Here is a 25,676-nt window from a genome sequence, read left to right as displayed (position 1 = left end):
ATAATTTAATACTAATAAAAATATACAAATAAATATGTTAAATTGTATAAAAATCAAGTTTAATTTTATAATATAAACATGTTTTTAATATCTAATATAATATTTTAGATGATAATTTATTTCAAAAAATATTTTATAATATAAATTTTAAATAGAATATAAATCTTCCAATCTTTCCCATTTTAATTTTTTTAATCAACATATACAATCTTACAATCTTTACTATTTTGATTTTTTTAATTAATGTATACATAAATAAAAAATACAAATGATAAATATATATGCTGCAAATTTTATTTTATCAAAAATTAAACTTTTTTAAAAAATTATTTCCTTATTAAGGAGTATTTTTTTTATCATATATGAGAATTAATTTCTTTCGAAAGTTTGATAATATCAAATAAATAAACAACTCTTTTAAATTTATATTTTTATAATATAATAATTTAAATATATATGTTTATTTTATTAGAATATAACTTTTATTTTTAAAAATATATTATTTCTTTAGATAAACTTATATATGTGTGTAAAATGATAGTGAGGGCATGTGCCCCCACTCTCTTCTACATGCATCCGTCATTGTTTGTATTTATATCATAGTGGTCTCTTACAGATTGAAAAGTCTCCCAACAAATTAATGTTGAAGACTATATATTGTGGTGATTTTTTTACTGATTGAAAGGTCTCTTAAGTGAATGCGAAGAGTTATGTATTGTGGTGATCTTTTATCAACCAAGAGGTCTTTTAAACAAATATTGATAATTATGTACCGTGATGATTTCTTATCGGCTAAGAGGTCTCCTAGACAAATATCGAAAAAAATTAGGATATATTTATTAAATATTTTGAATTTGAACGATAACTAAAGTTTTTTTTTTCTAACTATCATCTATTATAGAACAGTAACATATATTTTTTTTAATAAAATTTATATTTATATCATAAAGTATATTTAAATATGTATTTATTTCTGTACGTTAATCATGTGAAAGTAAATATATGGTATAGATTAAAGAGTAATGTTAAAGCTTTCTACTACATTTTTATTTTATGTAAATCACAGTAGTATCATATGAAATAATATTAAACAAAGATAAAATATTTAATCTCTACAAAAATATAAAATACATTTAATACTTATTAGTTATTATAAATAAAATACAGATTAAATTTAACACACAAGAAATTAATAAAAGATATAACCAAAAGTAAAAATGCAAAACTCATGAGGAGTCCTGTAGGATATTTTTTTAATATTGATGAATGGTAGGGTCGACAGTGAGCAAGTTGACGGTTTTTACCTCCCTCGGCCATATCATGAGCTTGGGAGGTGGCATTAACCTACCTGCCAGAAGTAGGGGTGGGTAGATGGACCTGGGTTCGCGGACTGGTCTGTAAGTCCACGAATTTTGCGGATAACGGACCCATTTTTATCAAATCTGTATGATTATGTCTAATTTTTTAGCCCGGCCCGTTAAGTCCGTGGACTTGGCGGATTTAATCCGCGGGCTCGCGGGCTAGTCCGCAGACTTCACATTTAATATTTTTAAATATTATAATTATTATGACATTAAAATTATATTTAGTTGGTATATATTTGTCATTTGAATGATTTTTATGACATTTTAATACTTTTATTATTGAAAGTTTGCTACTATTATTTAAGTATTTGTAATTATTTATTTTAATATTTTAATATTTAGTATTTTAAACCATTTTAACTATTGATAAATTTTAGTATGATAAAATTTAGCTTATAAATAAAAAATATTTTTTTCTTCTAATTTTATGTATTTTTATTTTTAAAAAATTTATTTTTTTGAACCATTATTTAGGCCCGCGGATCGGTCCGTTATCCGCGGATTTTGGCGGGCCGGATACGGACTTAAAAAATAAGTCCATTTATTTTACGGACCGGACTTATCCGACCCATATAAAATACGGATTTTACAGACCGGGTCTTAAACGGGCCGGACCGGTCCGTATACCCACACGCCAGAAGGGACTCATAAACGTGTCGCACTGGAATAACACGATGACGACCAAAAAATTTAAGTCCCTCCGTTCCACACACATTTTTACTACACACTCTAAGGATTAGCTTTTAGTGACGTCACACTTCAGTATCACACGATTCCACGTCCAAATCAATGTCACGTCACCACGCCATGTAGAACCTGATAGTCATCTTGGTCTATGGAAAAATAAGAACCCATAAAAGAATATAAATCATTATTTTATTTTTAAAACTGAAATCGCTCTATTTTTTTAAAATTCAATTATTAAGTAAATTTATTTCTCATGTGATCTCCACATTTTTTAATTAACATTTAAAAAAAAAACTAATGTAATGCTAACACGTTAATATAACAATCGTCATCACATTTTAACATGTATGTGTAACATGGAAGTGATGAATATGTTGACACGAAAATAGATTATATATATATATATATATAATATTTTTATGACCAAAATTAAATGGTTAATTTTGTCTTTTAATTTTTTTATTTTTATTTTTTATAATTATATTATTAATGTTAATTATTTATTAATTTTTGATGATTTATTTTTATAAAAAAAAATTGATTAACAATCTTTAATAACTCTTTTCTCTCGAGAACATTTTTTCAACTATAACGATAAATAAAACATATTTTTTAAAATTTAAAATTATTATTTTTAACCCTAACATTGATTTTAAGATAATAAATAATATTTATTTTTAAAAAATTTAAAAATTAAAAGAATTATATGTTGATCAAGTATCACTGACGATTATAAATGTCAGTTAAAATAATCACATAACCTTCTGACAAATATATAAATAATAATAAAGATTAAAATAAAATATTTCAAAATTTTAAGAAATAATAATAAAAAAAGATTTATTAATTTCTTTTTTTATATTGACTAAACATATTTAAGTCATAGTAATATATAGAATTTAAAAAAAAATCTAAAATATGATATTTGGTGAACCGGCGGCATGAACTCATCTTCTTCTTATCATCTCATTCTAGTGAACTAACAACCCAGCTAATGCATGACCCGTCCTCACCTACGAAGAAGCCTGAAACTACAAATCAATTTTCATCAATCCTATCATCATCATAATTTAAATCGATAAATAAAAGCACATCATTAACATTTATTTCGTATCATCATCCAAACCTAGCTCCATAGTCATTGTGTTTCAACATTTCATCCATTGGCCTCATAAACAACACATTATATTTAGTATTTACCATGATCATCATAAGACACAAAGTCTTTTTACTGTGCTAGGTGCATGGTTGACGATGACATGATGGTTCATATTATGGGTGATGTCACCATAATATGTTGTATTTCTTTCCTTTTTTATATTTATTTTTATTTTTATTTTATTTTGAATAGTTTTTTTCTTTTTTTTTTTGTATTTTCATTTATTTATGAACACTATTTGAATTTAAAATTTTAATATAATATTTTAAAAATGGATAAAAAGACATAAAATAAAACAAAAGAAAAGTTTGATAAAATTAATTATACTATTTTAACTCGTATGATTATGCAATTTTGATTTTTATTATCATTTAAACATGTCATTATCATATAATAAATACATATTAGATTGTCACATCATCATTAATGTATCACGTTAGTAATTTTTATTAAATAATTAAAATTAAATGGATCACATATCAATATTGTCTGGATAAGAAAATGTGAAGTCTTAGCTTTTACTTTTCATTGGAATTTATGTTTTGCAAACCACTAGACATGTTAGATGAGAGAATTTTTTCATTCAATAATTTAAATTTTGCCTTTTTTAAGTAAGGGAAATATATTTTTTAAATATAAATTAATTTAATTTATCAAAATATTATGATTTTGATTGTTCAAGTATTATAATTATATAACTTTTATCTATTTTTATCAAGATATTATGTAAAATATATATATATATATATATATATAAATTTAGTAATAATTAATATATATATATATATATATTATTTGATATATGAATAAAAAATTATAATATATATAATTTTAATAAATAAAAATATATAATTATGATACTTGAATGACTAAAATTATAAAATTGTAATATTTAAAAATTAAAATTTTCTAATTAAAATCTAGAGAATCAAAATGTCATAATGATGATACTCAAAGAAAATAAAATTGGTCAATTAGAAGTAAGGTTGTCAAACTCGAGAGTCTACACAAACTCGTGGAACTCTCGTAGACTCGACTCGTAGATTCGAAAGAGTCTACCTAATATTAAAAGATATTAAAAAACATGAACACACACAATATAATATCACTATTTCAACATTCTAAGTCTGAAATAAGTCAAATAACAACAATAAAATATCATAATACAAATCCTAACCATACATGAATAACCAAAAGTCGAAAACACATAAGTCCACAAATCAAAAACATAAAACAAGATCTAAATTTATCAATCACCACAACGACGGTGACTGGTGGGTGTTCGTTGGAAACTGTAGGGATGACGCCGGAAGCTACGATGACGGTGCTGGAAGCTGCAACGACGACGCCGGAAGCTGCAATGACGGAAAGTGCGTTCGTATGCGGCAGAGATGCGCGTTCGTATGCGGCGGAGGGAGAGAAATCAGACTCGCGAGCTTCCTTCCTAACTGGACTCGTTCCTCTCCCAGCAAGAGGATGCACGTTTGTATGCGGCGACGTTCGTACGCAGAGGAGATGCGCGTTTGTACCCGGTGGAGATGAGCATTTGTATGCGGCGGAGGGAGAGAAATCAGATCAGACTCGCGAGAATGGTGGAGGCATCGTGCGCGAAGGGAAAAATGCCATTCTCACTTACTAACCTTAGCTAAAACGACGTCGTTTTGGGGCATTTAGGGGTGAAAAAAAAACCTAACTAGACTCGTGGACTCGGCATCAGACTCGCGAGTCTGACCGAGTCTACCCGAGTCAGCCTGAGTCTAACAAAAAACGAATCTATTCACGAGTTAACCCGTTTTGTTATCCTAGACTCATAAACTCGAGTTTACGAGTTGACTCGCGAGTTTGACAACCATGATTAGAAGATTAAAAACTAAAATGGCAGAATTCAATATTTGAAGGATAAAAATGTAGTTAAGTTAAATATTAACTAAACTTTATTAAAACAAAACTAAGAATGAGGAATAAATTAATAATTAAAAGAATTGTTAAAATAAAAATGATGAAGAGATTGAAATGATTAATTATTGTGGATTTAAGTCCCAAAATATCCGGTGTCCCTAAACAAGGGTAAATTGCGTGGGCACGCGCCCTGGTGGCTCTGGCCCCCACACCAGTGTAGCAGCTGGTCCTGGTCCTTGATAAAGCGTAACAAAACCACTGCGACTGCGATCGGAGTCTAAAGATCTCGTATCCACATATGTATCAATCGAAGTTGATGTTTGGCGATATATAGCTAAAGAAAAAACACACATGTCTACCTACAATATGGCTATGCGCTGCATCTTCTTAAACATTGATATTTAGAACTAATAAATAAAGCATGGCTTGTTTTATATAGAGAGGGATCACTACACTTTAACACAAACAAAAGTCGAATCTCTTTCTTTGACGAATCCAAATTGCGTAACCCATACATATGAAAAACTAAACATTAAATTAAGATTCCCATACTTTAAAGCTTGTTCTGATAGGAGTTTAATTAAGATGATTTCAATCTAAAAAAGAAGTATTAGTATTAGTATTAGTATTTGTATTTGATGTAGACGTAGATGTAGAAAAAAAGGAGAGAAGAATGGCGCGTGGGGTAAGGCGATTGTGGAAAATGAGAAAGAGAAAGAGTAGTTTGTGATGTAAGCAAGCATTTGATTTATAAATAAAATAAAAAAGTCCCTGAACCTGGGTTCCACTTCCACCTATCTATACTCCACTAGAGTTTCTTAGTTTCACTTTGGAAGAAGGAAGAAGGAAGAAGGATGCAAGGCATAAACGACGTCGTAGGGGAGGTGACTGCCATCACTATGACTATCACCAACTCCTCCTCTTCCCTATCCATGGAGCTCGACGAGTCAACGGAGACCAGAATCCAACGCCTCATATCGGAGCATCCCGTCATCATCTTCACCCGATCCTCCTGCTGCATGTGCCACGTCATGAAGAAGCTCCTCGCCACCATCGGCGTCCACCCCACCGTCATCGAATTAGACGACAACGAGATCGCTGCCCTTCCTCTCTCCGACACCACCGCCCCTGCCGCCTTCATCGGCGGCACCTGCATCGGCGGCCTTGAGTCCCTCGTCGCCCTCCACGTCACCGGCCACCTCATCCCCAAACTCGTCCAAGTCGGCGCTCTCTGGGTATGAGTATCACCACTATACTATACATATCATATATATATCTATATATATTCCTCCCTTTAATTAATTCATATATATATATGCTACCCTACCCCCACCCCCACCCCCACCTAGCTATTATTGTTTCCAAAACAAACATTACTAATTGTATAATTTAGGGTTTTATTTTGTGAATGAATCCCAATTTGTGTTGTTATTGAAACCGGTATAAACAGATAGAAGATAATTTAGGTGAGGAGGAATGGCATGGCTTCATAAATGATACTAATAATAACGCGCTTAAGCTTGCTGCTTAGTGGATTCAAGGGGTGGGGTCCCATTCACCAATCACCATTATCATGCAATCCAGACCGTAGGCCACTCACTTTCTTTCGGGAATCCTAAGCTTATCTATTCCTTCTCTCTAAATTTCTTGTTATTTTCCGCCTTTAAATTATGCCACTTTTGTTTTATATACCCCTACTACTACTTTCATCGTTTTCTTCATTTTTGATTTTCTTTCATTCAACCACAATAGTAATGCCAAGTGATCATGAGGGATCAGGGTACCCTTTTTCACTTTGCTTGTCCCATCTGGGCTTAAGTCGTTAAGGAACATGACTTCTCAAAACCTAAAGTAACTACTTTCAAAAAAACACATGATCATGAATCAACGTTGCCATGCACCTCCAATTATTGCAAACAAATTATCTACTATGTGCTTGCAATCCTACTCAATCGCCTTTTTTTCTTTCCTCGTCTGCTGCGCTAGCTAGCTTCACACTCGGCTTCTTCAATTCCCTGTGTTAATGCACTCTAATCGAAATCAATCAATAGGCTACTTTAATCCCACGCCCCAAAATTCATTACATATATATAAGAAGGATTTGATATGTTTTCAATGACTATAAGAAGAAATGAAATGAAATGGTTAATAATTTTTATATCTAAAAAAGTTAAAAGATACTAGTATTCAGAACAAAAGGAATCGCGCTTATTATCTTTGTTTTGGTAAAATATTCTCTTGTAACCCTTAGTCTTTTTTGACTGCATCGTTTAAATGACCTTTTCTTTAAAAACAATTAACTTTCTTTTTTTGAATGGTAGAATCTTTCTTCTCATTTTTTTTTTTTTGCCAGAACCTTAGTTAAAAACTAATCTAATGAGCTATGCAAAATAACCATTACATTATACAAAACATTGTTTCAATTTGTACAAAAGTAAAAGGCATAAATAGATTCAAAGCTAAAACAATGGTGAGGATGATTGTATCAAATCATTGACATCATACCAATAGGCAAGCCAATGCGTCATACCAGATTGGCATCCTTCGTTTTTACCACCATAAACCTAACTAATAAGCTTCGATCTTAAGTTTCATGTTTAAAACACAACTTTCCATTTAACAAGAATCACCATTGCACTCAACTACAAAGTACAACTCAAAGAGACACTAAAACAAAAGAGATAAATTCCTAGCAACCACCTTTCTTCTTGTTTTCGAAATACTACTACATATATAAACATATTCCACATTGGTACAGGTTTATTATTTGATAAGCACAACATCCGGTTCAAACTAGTTATTTAGACATACAAATATTCGGCAGAAAAAAGTACTATGAAAACGAATTGTTTAAGAAATTTTAATTGACATGGAGGGAAAAATATTAAGAAACATCAATAGCTCAACATGATATTGGGATGGTTTCAAACAGAGGCAACTAATTTAGAAAAACAAAGAAAGCGTGGTAGGATCTTTTCCCAATTAAGGAAAGGGAGGCATAGAAGTGATAATTAAGGGCAAGTGTCCTAAATTCAAACCCCATTTCCCCCCACTATGTGATTATGTGACCCAATTATTTCTCCTTTGAGTTGGGAAAAGACAGAAGGTGATGACATCAACAACATCAACCACTACAACTACAACTAACTACAGCGACAATCCAAGAGTGAGTGAGTGCGTCTTTCACTTTCTAAATTTTTTGCTTTCTATAATGCAAAATCAGACGTGGCAAGCATGCCGTGGTTTTTGATTAAAAAAAATGACGGATCTTATTAGAATCTTAGAGCCTCACGTAAGCATAATGATTCTATTTCCATACACAAGTAAGGAATTGGAGAAGCCACATTATTGAAGACAAAATGTAAGGTTTTTAAATGCAAGTATGGTTATATATAAACACAATTAGGCAGCCAACGTGAAAATGGCAATAGGCATTGCACATTTGCTTTAGGCAGCTGAAGTCATAATCAAATGCTCCATAATGCTTGGGCTTTAGCTTTTAGGTATTACACTCTCTTCTTAAAACATAGTAACATACTCCAACATATCAAAAAGCCTCTTTAATTATTTTATTGTTATGTACGTAACACCAAGAGGGGTGTAATATTTATTTTAACTTTATTCATGTTAATTTAGACTCTTTATGGAATTCCCACCTCTCCCTTATACTTTTTCATCTCATTTCGTCCTCTAGGTAAATATAATCAAAATGATCACCTGAAGAACTTTCTGTCATATTAACATAAAATAAACAATGTAATAAAAAGAATTAACGACAAGAACTAAAATGATTAAAAAATATGCAAGTATAAAGATTAAAAAGATCCATTTTAAAATATAAAAATTAAAAACGATTGAAAAAAATAAATATATAAATTAACAAGATTTATTTTAAAATATAAAGACTAAAAAATAAAATAAGTAAAACAATAGTAACTAAAAAAGTATTTTAACTTTTGTTTTTTAAATATTTACATTAACTCTTTTTCTTACATGGGTACACAATATAATGTATATTTTTGGGTAACATGAATACATGGTTCAATGCATTTCATAAAAAGTGAATGTTATTTTAAAGTTAACATTAATCGTGCAAACTCAACAATGCTCAATTATCACCTTTCAAACACATTTATTATTATTATACTCTAATTTGAAGGTTACATATATATAACAATATATACATGCATAAGAAGACTTCATACAAGCAATTGCGTTTGATTGATTTGTCTTCAACCTGTTTGTATGTATATTTTCAGTTTTAGTTTTAGTTTAAATTTAATAAGTTAAATTGTATATGTGAAAATGGAGTAAGTCGAGAATTAAAATATTTAATATCTTTGCTAGACCTAATATCACACATACACACAATATATTTCAACTAAATTATTTCTTTAATAACTATAATGTTATGTTATGAAAATCAACATAAAACTATTGTAATATAGAAGTAATAAAGAGAAATGAGAGAGTATAGAGAGAACAACATAAGGAAGAGAATAACAAGTTTTTTTTTTATATTAATTCTAACAATGAGATAATTTATTTATAAACATAAATGATTACAAATAAAACAATAATATTAAGATGAAATATAAATGGTAGTAATGGATAACTACTATTAAATACTCATAACACTCTTCCTTGAATGTCTATTATTTGAGAATGTACTCCATTAAAATCTTACTAGGAAAGATCCTATGGGACAAAAATCTAATGAAAGAAAAATAGTACATCATTTTTTAATATGGTATTATGTACTACTTCATTAAAAACTGTCAGGACAATCCAATGGTACAAAGCCATGACGAAGGGGAAAATAATGTAGAATGTCTCCCGCTCATGCTAACCATCATCTTTAAGAATAAGAAAACTAATTCTATGTATCAATTGTTCAAAAATTGTACTTGTGAATGATTTTGTAAAGAGATATATTTGATTCTCACATAAGCAAACAAAGTGTTTGTTTACATGTGGTGGTCATACACAAGAGCAACTTAGTTGAAAGAAGAATGCAATAACAAAGATGGAAAAAAAATATATTTTTCCTAAGTTCTTTTTTATTTATGATTTTTGAAGGAGTGGTGATATAATCTTCTCAAAAACTTGTACCAATGTCTTGGATATATTAATTAAATATTTCAAGGATTTTCACATAAACTTCATTATCAAGTGAGCCATGAAAATGGTTGTAACATACATTAGAATTAAATTGAGTTCTTTATGTATAATCTGACTGATTTAGTATAGAGAAATATTTACATCCACTACAAGTGAATTCAATTTTCATCCAAATGCACTCTAGCCATGTGCAATCACATTTGTTGGTTAATTAGGCCTAATATAGGGTTCATTTGAGTGTCATTTGGTGGCATCCATGTGTAGCTCCCTTGGCTAATGCACATGTGCTCCAAATACAACCTAAATGAACCTAAATTTGACTTAATTAACTAACTACTCTAATTAAGCCTTAATCTTATGCTAATGGCCAACCTATCACAAATACTAAGAAATAATAAAATAAGCAAAATGAGTCCAATATTGGATACCAAAAAATCCAAGGTCCATTAAGTTCGAAAATAGGCCCACTAAGCCTAAGGACAAAAATCCTAATCTATATGGCCTAAAATACAAGACCACAATATATGAAACTTATACTACTATAATACGTACAAATTGGGCATCTCAATGTGTGACTCAAGTGAAGAGCAATTTGGGCCAACCAAGCTCTAAACGAGCTAAATCTTCATGTTTAGTCCATTCCTCTTGGGTCCTTCAATTTGTCATCTCTTGCCATCCTTGACATGATTCCATCACTTATAATATACAAGAATAAGTGTTTTAGATGTACTAATGTGTAGTACAGACCATAGGAAAAATAATAATTCTTCCAATACATATTTCTTATTCAAGTAAAGCCTTTTGATTTTAAGATACTTTACATTTCCTTGATTGATGTTTTAATATGGTACAATTAAGCGAATTTCTTTGAAACTTAATAAGTTTCTATCAAACTTATATATAATTTTGTTTCTCTAGGTAACAATATATCAAGTCTTTTGGAGCCTTTATTTTGTAGTACCGTATATACTACTTAACATTAACTTATCACATTATTGAATATAAGACAAAAAAATTAATACATTGTTACATTTATTTCAACGAATGAAACGATGTTAGTTGAAATGGTTATATGCATAAAAAAATATCATTATTTAGTTTAGTCTTCAATAGCCAATAAATCAATTTATGATATTTCTTAATTGCTTCTTGATGAGTACAATAGATGTATGAAAAATATAGTATATTTTTTAAACATTTTTTAAATTAAAAAATTATTATAAAAGTGACATTTACCTTAATCTATCTTTAGACACTAATTTAATATCAAAATCTACACTAATTTTTATAAAATAATAATGTATATAATCTTAAAATAAATATTTTATACAAACAAACAAATATTTAGAAAACATACCTTGATAATACTTTACTTTATGATTTTAAAAATTGAATGACACAAGAAAAATAAACTAAAAAATTAAAATCAACTACTAACAATCATGCAATGGAATCATATATTCTCTTAAAAAATCATACCTCTTTAGTATTTACGTCCTTCTTTTATTTTAAAAAAAATAAGTCAACCTTTTCTTTTAAAATGTGATTATTTGATAACATCTAGACCATTGTAAAAATATTCTTTTAATTTATTTTATTTGATTTTGTCTTCAAGACCAATTGTATTTAAATAAATTTCACAATCATATAAACAATGCAAATATTCTATCAAATACATGATGTGAATAATATGATTAGAGATAGTATATGATTTTAACAAAATAGCTAATCTTGAAATATGAATTTGAGGAATATGATTTTCTTTAAGAAAATTCTTCACAATTTTATCTTACTATTTACAAGTTGCAACACCAATGAAAAAAAGATTATAATGTTAATAACGTATTATGAAAATCAACATTAAACTATAAATTGTAATATAAAAACAATATATAAAAAGGAGAAAGTATGGAGAGAACAACATAAGAGAGAGTATGAAAAACTTCTTATATTATTTTCAATAATAAAATAGTCTAATTATAGATATAAATAATTACGAATAAAATAATAATATTAAAATAAAATACAAATGGATCATCATTAATATTTAATATTGATTTGCTTGTTAATATTTTTTTTAAAGCTCCCCTCAAAACGCATATCTCAGCTTATGGATTTTTTGTGCCTATCGGAATTTTGTGCTTCATAAAAATATCCCCAATTCTCAAAAGTTTAGAGGATTTTCTTAACTCTGCTTCCAAAGCAATTCTTGGCTGCATGTTCGTCGTTTTGCTTAATGCGTCACTTAGGTGTACAACCTGTGCACGCTAGATATATCAAATGCCTTTAACACCTTTATGTAATCTCACTCTGTTTACATCATTTTAACTTTGTTGCTTCTTGGGCTTGTTTGGAATCTTGCGAATTGTTGGATTGAAGAGTTTTAATGCCGTATCCCTCTACCCATATATATTTTTATTTCGCTACGTGATAAAAGAAGATTAAATACCTAAAACTACTCATTATTTTTTAATATTCAAATTAACTATTTGTACTTTAGAAACTTATATTCCATCTCGTTGTAGTTTTGACTAAATTACAACTAAAACAGAAAGTGCTTAAATTAACATTTTCAAGCGAAAAGACAAAATCATCTTTGCTGTTATGTCTATAGGCTTTTCCATTTAGTTGCTACTGTATTCAAACAAATAAGAGTGAAAAACAAAGAAAGACTGGTTAATCAATAAAGTATTATAAGAAAAGAAATTAACTTTTACAGAAGTTAATTAGTAAAACAGATTGTCCATTTCTTAACCATACGCACAAATCTTAACTTAGCCACACAGGGTTAAAAGAATGAACAAAATAGACGTGATTGAGTCACTTGGCTTGAAAATTTTGAGTTGCAATTTACTGAAAATTTCAAGAAATTGAAACGTAAATTTCTAAATTAGAGTTAATTTAAATATTAAGCTAGCCATAAGGAAGATTTTGGTATTTCCCCTTAAATTTACAACTTAACTATCCTATCCAATTCAATCACCTTCCGCCCAGCAATTTTCGAGTCACATGCATGTCGCTGTTCTCACGTTGTAGTTTGATACTTTACGCCACTTACAAGGTTTTTTCGTTATCATTCCACCAATTAATGGCTTACTGTTTCATTAATAATCTTTTGTTATCCTTTTCGCAAAGGTGGCTTTGTGTTGCCTTTGATAGCTTTATGTTATTCTCACTATTTAGTGGCTTCTTGTCATTTCAACAATTTCAGATTTCAGGCTAGTCTAAATCTGGTTACGTTATGCACACACTTGTCACACTAACGATTTCAGATAACCTTTTGCCAGAGGGTCCTCGCGCTTTACACCTTGCATTTGAAAATTAGACAAAGAATAGTAAGGTGTTTAAGCAGAATAAAAACCCGGAATTTTTCTTTTGTTACCAATCTCCTCTCATCATTAATTCGTATCTAATTTCTGATCTTCCACTGTCTTAAAAAATGCAAAGGAAAACTAGTATAAAAGCCACAAAAGTAACGTGGCCATCGCGTCGTTGGAATGCCATTCAAGACGCATTTGCGAATGAACTGTAATGGAGCTCATCTGTGCTTTACAAAATTATCCTATGCCTCAAAATATGTAAGATGTTGATGTATTAAGTTGAGTCCCGGGTGTCAAAATGAAATCAATGAACGTTGGTGCTGTTAAAATGCCCCCCAGTTCATAAATTTCTTGACCTCATCATACAAGACTAAGATAGCTGCTGCTCCTGTGCTCCTAAACATATTTGAAACTGCACCACGGTAAAATGAAGCCAACCCCTCTGTCATATAAATCTTCCTCCAACAGTCCAGGGTGCTATTGTACACTGGCTTTTCCATGCCAGACTGCATCATCATCCTCCTACGAACTGTGTCTAAGGGATAAGATATCAACCCGGCAGAGGTTGTGACTGCCTGAGCTACCATCCAACGCTTCCACAGTGCCAACTCAGGTTTTGGTTCTTGTGACAAGATTTCTTTCATGGTATCAAAGCCTCCAAAATACAGGCCTCTGTGTACCACCATCCCTTGTAGAGATGCAGGAAGGCCCCTATAGATCCCCCGAATGCCGTCCTTGTGAAATATGGTAGCCAAGAAGTGGTAAATACCTCGAAATTGGCGCACTTCTGTCTTTCCAATATCGGCAGCAAGGCGTGTGTGTGCTATATCAAGGGGGTATACCAGCACAAGAGTTGTACAGCCAGCAGCAGCCCCCGCAGCGAAATTAGCAGTAGCACCTGACAAAAGACTATTATCACCATAGGTTCCACCATCTCTTAACATGCTTCTGTAAAGATCCTGTTGAACAAAATACGTAATATATCAAGAGTTTGCATTAACTGTAACATTACATGTTAAGCTTCGATTATAATCTTCCATAAGTTATATTGCAACCATGATGGCATATTACAATGTGTCATCTACCAAAAAAAATATCAAAATGTGTAATTCTTTTTGTTGTTCTGCCAGTCATCTTTCCCTCGAGAAAAAAAAGTTTATTTCTGAGTTGGCATATTACAATGCGTAATCTACCAAAAACACTTATTTTAATATTGCATGTTATATTCCATTGAATGCATATTCTGCCAGTACCTTTGAACCACACAACACATGGTCATGAAAGGATAGACATAAAGGATCACGGGGGAAAGGAAGGAGAAAATAGCGAAGCTAACAAAAATTGTTAGAACTGTTCTTTGGAAATTTAATTACTAACCTTGATTCTAGAGTGTAATAGCTGGGGGTAGATATTTTTAGCACTTAATTGCACTCCACGTATTCATCTCAACCCTAGGTTAGGACACCAAAAACACACTTGTAAAGCCCACATTTTTATTCACATGTCAATAATTGGACTGATCATCTTCTAGACATAGAAAATACATTATAAAGACACATGTTTTGCCACATCCACATCACGTTAGTCACATCCTTACTAATGCGTTGCCTTTAACTAAGATTCTACGACCATTATTTATTTAGTGGCACCCTTAAATCCTTTCTTTTCTACTTGCCATAAAAATGCTGCCCTCGTTTGGAACCCCTATAATTGCCTTAATTAGGAAGTTCTATCATGGTCTTCAACAAGAGCAGCAGCTGTACAGTGCATTTGGTTAGAAAATTTTCTGAAAAAAACTGAAATTTCTTCAGACAGAATTTTCTGGAATTTTTCACAAAAATCTGATTGACTGAACAGTGTCTGTGTTGCTTCTAAAGAAGCAAATTTCTTCAGTTTCAGTCTCAGATGCCTAGCCCAGGATTCATCAATTCCTTTTTCTCCCTTTGGACATGACCTAAGTATATATTACAGGTTTGGCTTTTTTTTTTTTTTGGTCAAAACTAAGATATAGTACTATAAGTAATGTTGATATTATTCTCCAATCAAAATTGACATTTCATCACAACAATTGCAGCTGGTTTTAGTTGTTAAGATGAAGCTGTGGTTATTGAGATTAAATACTAATTTTAATTGGGGAAAAACATCAACATTACCTAAGGTAATGTATTTAAATTTTGCTCTATTTTCTTTTACAAGAAATTTCATTAAATAAAATAAAAGATAGAAAAGAGATAGTGACTTGAATCAAATTACTACAGGAATTTATGTCTCAATGCTAAAAATGCAGAAAGTCAGAAACATCAATCAAAATATCATGCATTTCAAGAAAAAGGCAAACATAAAAGAAAAACCATTTTCATTAACAATGGATAGTCCTTGATAATATCCAAAAGGTAAGAAAAGGCACATCTTAAAAGGTTTGCATTCTACTTCTTACTCTCTTTACGGAGTAAGGCCAGACTTCTGTATAGAGATAGGGCAGGAAATTCAAAAGCAACAATCAGCTTTGATATTGCAGTGGGAAGAAAATAGAAAAATGAATTACAAGAACTTAACCGAAAAAAAGGAAGACCCCTTTTCATTTAATGAGTGAAAGATGTGCATACTAGCGCTTTCTTGAGTCATTACGCATTATGTCAACAGGATTTGTCAAAATCCATCTTATACATTATACAAGAGGAATATTGCAGCCAGGAAAATATTTGCCAATCGGAATCTGCAATTTGAGGGATTTTGCTCCTGGATATTGGTAAAAAGTGCTTGGAGTAATAAAGGACAGAACAGTAGTAGGCAACGAGGATATATGGATAACAGAAATAACCAAAAGAAAGGAACAGTTCAAGTGAGGAACAGTCAACAGTTAACTTGATAAATGAGAGAAATCTGTTAACAATAGAAGAAAACAAAAAACGGGTTCTCTTAAATCAACATAACAGTGAGCGAAGTATGCAGTGGAAGTAAATTACTGTGCTTGTTTATTTATTGTTATGAACTATGGAGGTAGATTACAGTTTTAAATGAATCATAGCTTAGAATTGCTCTATATAATTTTGTCATTGCTTTAAATAATATTGTAATGTTTAAATAGGGCAAATATTAAAATGTATACACCCAACAAAATGGACGGGTAAATTGAGTCTGCAGAAAGATATAACATACCTGCACACCAATTTAAAGGCTCTGGGTAAATTGTTTCTATGAATTCAAGACTTAAGCAAACTGATTTGATTCAATTGTAATTATGTGGTTACTGTTGAGAAGTGAGAAACTAGCTGACCTATTAATACAAATAGTATGTAAAACCATTTTTTCAGGAATAACCAAACCCAATAGGATCCAAACAACAGTGTTTCAATACATAATTGTCAGATTTATCTCTCTTTGTCCTTCTGCTTAAGTCACGATAGTATCTTATAAACTAAATGTGACATGACATTTTCCATTCAGCGTATCAGGCCATATGTGATGATGTAGGAGCTAGCATACAAAACCATACAGACTTGATACCATATGAAAGGGAGGAAGAAAAACCATGATAAGAATCTTTGGAGAACCATAAAACAAAAGCTAGTTGTGTAGTTGAGAAGCCCAAGGCCTTATAAACCCCACTCTATAATCTTATACTTCCAATGCGAGACTCAAGTCCCAAACATTGCAATTGGGTCCTAACATTCCACTATGCCACATAACCCTTGCACCCAACAAACTGGCTGTGCACTAGCCCTTTAAATAGTTTTGGGTGAACATTGCAATGTCGGTGTCACCAACAATGCCATTTGTTGACATCTGAGAGACATTGTGAAAAGCTCTATGACCAATTGATGGGAACCTAAGGAGAACCACACCACAAAAGCTAGACAATAATAGCTGGAGAACCCAAGGCCTTGTCAACCCCACACATGAATCCCATGCTTTTAATTTGGGATTCAAGGCCTATATGTAGCAAATGAATCCTAACATACCATCAATTAATATAAGTTCCAAACTATTGCATAATGTGCATTGTTAGGGATTCTCCATTTCCATGAAACACAAAAAGTAGCAGGGTATTTGCAATATGACATCCTTCAGGGTTCTCCGTTTTTGTTTCCGACACAACACATAGAAGGTAAAAATACTAGGATAGCTGCAATATTCTTTGAGTAATACACCAACTCATTCCATGAAAGTAACAGACACCAATCAATCTAATCTCTGAAATTACAGAAAATACCATTTTAATCCTTGAAATTGCAGAAAAAATAAAAGGACTAAAATGATGAATGTTTGGTCATTTCATGAATTAAAATAATATCCTTGCAATTTTAAACTGTGGGGTACTAGCAATGTCCGACTAACGTGTATTTTCCTAATCTCTTTGAATGCAAATCCTCACAATAACCATATGACACATAAACAGACAGAAGATAACAACAGGATAAACTATAGCAACAAAAAGGCTGACGATTCCTCCTAACTCAACAATACCAGTTCAACTCTCAACCGGGGGTGAAACGAATAAATTAATAATCTGCGGACGCAACTAAGTGAGGAATCTGATTCTGATGCATAACAACGAAAGAGTCAGAGAATAGAAATGAAGAGGGAATGTAACCTTGAGAGAGAAATTGAGCGCCACAGAAGGATAGTAACGAAGAACACTGCTGCCATTGCCACGCCACAAAGAGAGAATGCCTTCTTCTCTGACCGTACGGAGTATGCAATCAAACATGCCCTTGAATCTGCGACGCCCACTCGCGACAATCGCCAAATTGCTCTCCTGAGTCTGCAGCAATAGCTTCGCCCTCTCAATTGGGGCCACAATCGTGTGCACCACTCCACCCATCACCGCCCCTGCCATCAGATCGCGCTGGAAGGTCTTCACCCCATAATTCCACGCTTTCAATTTTTTCCTTTCTGGGTCATCATCCTCTGCGCTCATCCTTTTGGCTGCTACGGTGCTTCCAAGTCACAAACTTTGCTCCACGGTGAACACAACCATCATGCTTTAAGAGTAATTTATTTCGCTTTCATGGCTTATCCCTTTGTGGTGGGAGAGAGAAAAGAAAGGGGGAAAATAAAAAACACGGAACGATGAAAGTTGCTAAACCTGGTAAGGTTGGTTATTCCATTTTGACTCTCTGGTCGGGCCTTTCATCGACAACAGATACTTTTGTTCTATACTATTTATCCACGTGTAATCTACATCCCAAGTCGCGTGAATTCCACAAACATTATATTTCACGATTCACATGTTAAATATTTTAGGTTTATTCATAATACATCAATAATATAAAGGTAAAAATATAATTTTTTTTCTTTATATTATTTATTAGTATTAATTTAGTTTCACTTTAATTAATTAAATTAATTTAATCTCATATTTTTAAAATGTATGTTAATATTTGACTTCCTATTTCTTCTGTTTAAATACTTAATAAAAGTGATACGTGTTATGTTATCATATCACGTAACATAACATCATCATGTCACGTTTCATAATACATATCAGATCTGTTAAGTATTTAAACAGAGGAAACGGAAAGTTAAACATTGATAAATAATTTATATTACAATATAATACTGTTTTAATTATTGATAATATTTAAAAAATATTAAATTTAATTCATAAAAAATATAATAAATAAAAAAAATGTCTAGAATAATGTGTTACGGCATAAATTGTTTATCATGAATATAAAGTATAAGGTATATGTCTAAAAATATTTATTTATATAAATTTTTAATATGATTTATATATTTAAATATAAAATTTCTTTTTATATATAATTTATTATAAATTTTAGTTAAATATAATAAATATATAACATGATGTCAAGTTAAATATAAAAGGTTCAAAAAATCCTAAAAATATTCACATAAAAAATAATATCTAAAAAGTTCTTACAGAAAATAATCACTTATATTTAATATATGCTAATATTTTTTCATATGCATTTCAAAGTATAAATATTTATTATATATAACTAAATTTTACAATAAATTATATATATAAATAAATAATATATTTAAACATAAATTATGCTTAAAATTTTTAGATAGAATTTTTTAAACATATTAATTATATTTTTTATTTAAGATAAATAATTTATATTATGGCACAAAATTATTTTTAGTTATTGATAATTTATTTTAAAAATATTAAAATTTTAATTCATAAATGAATATGAAAAATAAAAAGAAATTAAATTATTTAAGGAGTTAAAATAATCTCTAAACACGTTTTAATCGAATAATATCCAAAAAAAATTATTTCTACAAAAAATAATCATTTATGATTAATTTATTTTTATTTCTTTTAGTTTTATATTTTTATATTAATAAAATAAAATTGTTATATTTTCCTATTTGTATACCGCCTTACCTTTTTTTAACATTTGATTTCTTTTTATTGATTTCACAATCGAAGTTTGGAAGAAGAAAAATTTATATTTTATATTTTTAAAAATCTTGTAGAAAATAAAAAAAATATATCAAGAATAGTATTATGAGTAAATTAGAATAATTTTGTATTAGTTGATATTATCGTTGGTAAAAAAGAATTACAGTTAAAACATAAATAAGTAATTTTTTCAGATAATCTAATAATAAAATATAAAGCTGCTTAAAAAAAAAAAACTCTCCCAAATAAAGTATGTACAAACATCAGAATTTTGCATTGAAATTGATACAATAATTTGAAGAGAATAGAACTAGCAAACATTGAATAACCTATAAAAAAAATTTACCTCGTGATCCCATCTACAATTTTCACATAAACTAATATCATCTTCATCATCATCTAAAAACAGCCAAACACCTTTCTTCAACCTCCACCCTTTACATGTGTTCTTGCAACCGCATAGAGGGATTTCATTGTGCACCAACATTTCTTTACCTTTCCAAACAAGATCATTCGCAAATTTTTTCACATTATTCCTGCATTTTATAATACACTTTGACTTCCTTAAAAATCGCATATACTCGAGTCCTTCTTTTCTCAAATTATCGTCATGGGAGCACAATAAGATCATACCGTATACGTATTTTGCTTCCATGTGATCCTCTTTAGCAACCATCTTCAACGCACTAATATTTCCATTTGGATAACTAAAAAATTCTCGCAATGCTTCTCTGTACAAAATCTCAGTATTTCCACTTTCCTTGCAACGTTGTAAGAAGGACAAAGCTTTGTGATTGGGAAGCCATTGTACTAACGAAAACTTGTCCAAAGAAACTTGTTGCCACACATGTTTATCTTCGGAAGCGTCAAGAAAATCCTTGCAACATTTTTTGATGCTGCGAAGGTCATCGACAGAATCGGAGGCTACCCTCGCAACCACTTCCACCAACATGTCTTTTGGAAGTGATTTTAGAGAAGAAGACGACCCATTATTATGAGTGCGTGGTCTCTTCTTACTTTTGTTCTTCATCGATCTTGAAATAGTGTTTGGATAAAATTGAGGTTGAAATATGAAAACTCGGAATGGAGAATTGTTCGTTACAGAATGAAGGATTTGGTGTGTTTATATATAGGAGACTATTTGTATTGGTATCTAGTATAAAACAAAGATTTAGTGTGTATATATAAAGGAGGCACAATTTCCTCTTTTACAAGACGGTGTTAAATCCTATAATATTCTTATCTTATTTATTTAGTATATCAAAAGATTATTATAATTAGATATATGTTTAATCTTATTTTATCAATTAATCTTTATGATAAATATGATTGATTTATATCATATCTTATATATTTACCCGTTAATCTTTTACCAATTTTATCTTATTGGCTCCACATATTTTTTATGTCATTAATTAATTCAAAAAGATGGATCTCGAAGATTGACTCCTTTTCTTCCCTCCAAATGTTAAACGTTTTTAAGAATAGAAATATGAGTTGCAGGTCTAACGATAAAAGAATACATATATTGTCGAACCTCGTTAATACTTGTGTGCCTCTATTTAATTTTTTATCTTTAAATTGTTTATTCTGAAAAGGCTATTTCTTATTTTGCATGCGTTTTTTTTTCAATTCTAGTGGCACTAAGGTGATTTGAAGCTCCATACTTTTTTTTAATTTTTTTAGTTATTTTTTGTACTTTTTTTATTATTTAAAGTTGTATATTTTTTAATTAAGTTTAATATTATATGCATAATATTTTGTTTAATAATTTTTTTGATTGAAAGTTATTTTAAATTAGATTTTTTTTTTGTAAAAAAATTAAGTTTGATCAATGAACCAATAGTTAGACTAAGTTGTAAAATTTTAAACATTTTAATGAGTGAGTCAATTCACTTAAAAAATAATTGAGATAAATTGGATCAAACAAATTTTTTGACACATTTTGATAGTCCTACGAGCAACACTAATAATTGTTAGAAAAAATTATTTTCTATGTTAATGCATTTGTTATTATTGAAAAAAAAAACTCTTTTATACTAACAATATCAATAATTACTTAAAAAAAAGTGTTTTATTTTTATACTAACATGTTTGATATCACCAGAAAAAGTACCAACATAAAATATATGAAATAAAATAAAGAAAGTTGCAGCAGAGAAGTGAAAGAAGTATTTCCTCAAAATAAGAGTGAAAGAAATATACGGTTAAGGGTAAGAATTAACAAATAACAATGTTGTTTGATTTGAGGGCTGTGAATTTAGATAGTCAATTCTTGTCCTCTGCTTTGCGTTGTGTTTTCGATCTTTCATTTTCATTACACCATTAATTACACACGTTACCTCTGTGCGGAGATTCAACAGGACAGTCGGTTCTATTGGTAACCGTAACATGGCTTGGAGGTGTTTAATGATGCAGGTCAGTCATTTCATTAATCAAACTACATTCTGTTATTCAATTGTATTGATTGAGTTTTTTGAAATTGTCGTGGCTCATGGGGGGGAAATTCAAGATAATATTCAGAAAAGGGATTAGAATGTGTACAAGAGTTTTCTTTCATTGGAAACAGATACTTGGTCGTTCAGAGTTCATCAAATAGGCCAAGCTTGTTTGAGTAGTTGGAAAATAAGGTGTGTTTAAAGTGGAAAGAAAGGTTTTGATTTTTGTTTCTTTGATGCTTGGTAACGGCAGATATTTCTGTCAACATTGCATACACACTGATGACAGTTTACAAAAGTTATCTGGTCATTTGGTAAAAGAGCTTTTGGAGAAAGTGAAGTTACTTCTAGTGCATACTCTGATATTTCAAAGGCAACTAAAATGGCTACGGCAATGGTTACAAGATTATATGGTATGAGTGATGAAGTTGGACATGTTATGCACAATTACCATGATGATAGGAGAAACATGAACCCGGAAACTAGGTTGCTTATTGAAAGAAGTGAAGAAAGTGCTAGAGTGGGCTTACAACAATGCAAAAACCATTCTGACAATCCACGATAAGGAGCTTCATGCGCTTGCAAATGCTCTTCTGGAACATGAGACACTTAGTGGAAGTCAGATTAAGGAATTGCTTCAAAAAGTAAGGTCACAGAAGCAGCAGAAAACAGATGAATCTCAGGGCAGTTCGCGGTCAAATCAAGGTGCTAGCTAGTACTGACTGGTGATACATATATATTGTCCAATTGAAGTGTGTAGATAGGAATTTATTCGATGTTTTTGAGGCTCATGTGGTTCCACATATATGGAACTTGAATTATGGTTAAAAAAATTAGAATTAAAATGGGTCTTATAAATTATAATGGACCACACATCTAAATATATTTTTGTTTGTTTAGACAAGCAAAATAATTTTATGTTAATAACTCAATTCTTATATAAGAGCCTTTATATAAAATCGCTTATACACTTTGGAAACCATACGAGCAAACTCCAATAGTATGAACTCATAAGAACATGTTCTCATTAATTTATAAGAATCCGTATAAGAGTCATTATTAGCGACGGTCCAAGGGTTATAAGAATTTAATTTTTTAAAAAATTTAAGTAGACTTACTTTATTTTGATTTTCTCCCCCAAGAAATAAAGACTATATTTTCAAGAACATGAGTTTTTAAAAAGGTATTTTGTAATATTAAAAAAACTTCATCTTTTTCTCTTAAAAAAACTTTCATTTTTTAATCATATCATATATATATATTACTCTTTTTTTCTCTCTTTACTTTTCTCTTTTTTATTCTTATGGATCTCTCTTCCTTTCACTCCACTCCACCCAAAATGGAGTATACCATTATTATTTTTCTCTCGTCAATTTGATTCATTTAATATTTGCAAGAAGTGTGGCATGCTTTGATTTCAAAGCAAATATATACTGGGCAACACGTACACCTATGTTCTTTAAAAGAAAAAAAAAAGCATTATGAATCACTTAAGTTTAATATGTGAATTATTGTAAATTCTTTTTATACCGAATTTGATTCCCTCAAGTAAAATCAAACTTAAGAAAATATGTTTAAAAAAGCTAATAATTATATGTTTTTGAAAAAAAACAAAATACCTATTTTAACATATCTAAAGTTAAAATATATGCAATTAAGAAAAATATATTTTTTAAATAAATGATCAGAATCAAACAAATAATAATTTATACCATTATAATATATTTATTTTTCCTCACCAAAAATTAATATATGTTTATTATTGATTATATGATTAAGTTTAAACAGTATATTAAACTAAATCGTAATTAGGAATTCCACCTTCCTATGCTGGAGCCAGCAAAGCCTGGTAATTAGGAAAGAAGAAACAAAACACCAATAATTCAGTTGTTCAACATTATTCATTTTCGTAATTAATTAATTAATTTTAAGAAACTCAATTTTATATATGGAATTCAATGATGCAGTCAAACTTTTAACCGAGTGAGAAGACCAAAACAGATAATTGAATAACACTACTGATTATAAAAGCAGCTACTGAGGATATATAGGTACGTGAATTATAGTTGATATACTTTTCTTTATGCCTCAGTGTCATGTTGCTGATTAAGGTTACATTCTTGAGGAAATTATAATACAGCCCCCATCTAGTTCTATCTGAAGTCCAAAAATGCAATTCTAACACTGGGTAGCCAAATATCCCTATATTCAAGCGAAAGACATCAGAAATTTGTTTCTTTGATCGTAATTCGTAAGCTAGCTGTTCAATAATGCAGCAGAAACAATGCTTTCAATCATTTATTTGACCATGTAGCACCAAATCATTTGCCTTGACCATTCATCCACAAGCCTTGTCATTCTTTGCTCTAGCTCTAAGGTCATAATCGTCAAAACGACCACTCTCCTTCCCATTTATCATTTCTTACGATGCTCAAATTAAATGCGTGTCACAAAAATACAAACTAAACAACAAGCATCGCATCAACATAAATTTGATACTTTGGAGCACGCAGCCTTCCCGAGAATCAGAACTACAACATCATGTCACTCTCTCAAGATCACTTTCGGTTCTGAAATTGGATACATATGATATGCCCTTTACTTGTGACTTTGAGAAAACGGATTCGCTTCCTCTTCGAATGGGTTCACGTGGTTGAATTAATTAGTGTCATTGACAAATTGTATCGGGGACACGCAATTATATTCTAGGTAGGAAATTAGGTCATATCACACATCATAATCGTATTATACCACTATCTATTCTAAAGTGTGTTAGGAACTTATCACCGGTTAATGTGTACGACACTTTTTATTTTTAATATCAAATTTGTAAAATTAGGTATTTATAAATAATTTAATAAGATGATCCGATAATTTTAACAATAATTTTTAAAATAAATTTTGATATTATCTTAAAAATATGAACTTTGAAACTTAATACTAATACTAATTGATATAATACTAATTGTATGCAAGTAGCAGGAAAGCAAAAGTACGGGGAAAGGGGGCAGAAACTGAGAAAAAGAATGGGAAGATGTATAGATCTAACTGTCTTGCCGACTAGACCGAGTAAGAACCATGATAACCACGTGCACCTAAATTAAGACACCAGTATCACTATCATGCACTTCACTTGATGGTGATAAATGAAAATCACTTATTTTTTTTAGTATTTAGAGAACTTGTTTTCTCCTTCTATGTTTCTTGTGTCTCGCTCATTTTTATGATGTTTTCTTAAATTGTTTACGATCACAATGTTGGAGGTAGGTCCATAGGATCTAATCCCAATCTTCACATGTGCTTTGG

General features: G+C 30.4%; 3 protein-coding genes across 3 annotated transcripts; 1 reads left to right on the top strand and 2 right to left on the bottom strand.

Moving 5' to 3' along the window:
- The first annotated feature begins 5,858 nt into the window (after positions 1 to 5,858).
- LOC109797878 (glutaredoxin-C6) lies at positions 5,859 to 6,546 on the top strand. Its single transcript, XM_020358032.3, has one exon. It carries the CDS (start codon positions 5,964 to 5,966, stop codon positions 6,348 to 6,350), a length of 387 nt encoding a protein of 128 aa, XP_020213621.1. The 5' UTR covers positions 5,859 to 5,963; the 3' UTR covers positions 6,351 to 6,546.
- Positions 6,547 to 13,683: 7,137 nt separating this feature from the next.
- On the bottom strand, positions 13,684 to 18,685 carry PM-ANT (Mitochondrial substrate carrier family protein). The gene is made up of 2 exons (XM_020357662.3): positions 18,145 to 18,685; positions 13,684 to 14,509 (listed from the first exon to the last, which is right to left on the bottom strand). Exons 1-2 carry the CDS (start codon positions 18,469 to 18,471, stop codon positions 13,874 to 13,876), a joined length of 963 nt encoding a protein of 320 aa, XP_020213251.1. The 5' UTR covers positions 18,472 to 18,685; the 3' UTR covers positions 13,684 to 13,873.
- Positions 18,686 to 19,037: 352 nt separating this feature from the next.
- Positions 19,038 to 20,962, bottom strand: LOC145958737 (putative F-box protein At1g67623). Its single transcript, XM_083076259.1, has 2 exons — positions 20,279 to 20,962; positions 19,038 to 19,043 (listed from the first exon to the last, which is right to left on the bottom strand). Exons 1-2 carry the CDS (start codon positions 20,960 to 20,962, stop codon positions 19,038 to 19,040), a joined length of 690 nt encoding a protein of 229 aa, XP_082932385.1.
- Positions 20,963 to 25,676: the final 4,714 nt, after the last annotated feature.

Source organism: Cajanus cajan, chromosome 6, assembly GCF_000230855.2.
Source record: "Cajanus cajan strain Asha chromosome 6, NIPB_CcT2T_4, whole genome shotgun sequence".
NCBI classification, from domain to species: Eukaryota; Viridiplantae; Streptophyta; class Magnoliopsida; order Fabales; family Fabaceae; genus Cajanus; species Cajanus cajan.
Note: the sequence above shows the minus strand (reverse complement) of the source record. Positions and strands in the feature narration are given on the sequence as shown.

Bases quoted from the DNA above. Each gene is read 5' to 3' on its own strand.
- LOC109797878 (XM_020358032.3), top strand. From the start codon at position 5,964: ATGCAAGGCATAAACGACGTCGTAGGGGAGGTGACTGCCATCACTATG.
- PM-ANT (XM_020357662.3), bottom strand. From the start codon at position 18,471: ATGAGCGCAGAGGATGATGACCCAGAAAGGAAAAAATTGAAAGCGTGG. The intron at 14,510-18,144 runs GTTACATTCCCT...TTTGTTCAACAG, and splicing joins CGCTCAATTTCTCTCTCAAG to GATCTTTACAGAAGCATGTT.
- LOC145958737 (XM_083076259.1), bottom strand. From the start codon at position 20,962: ATGAAGAACAAAAGTAAGAAGAGACCACGCACTCATAATAATGGGTCG.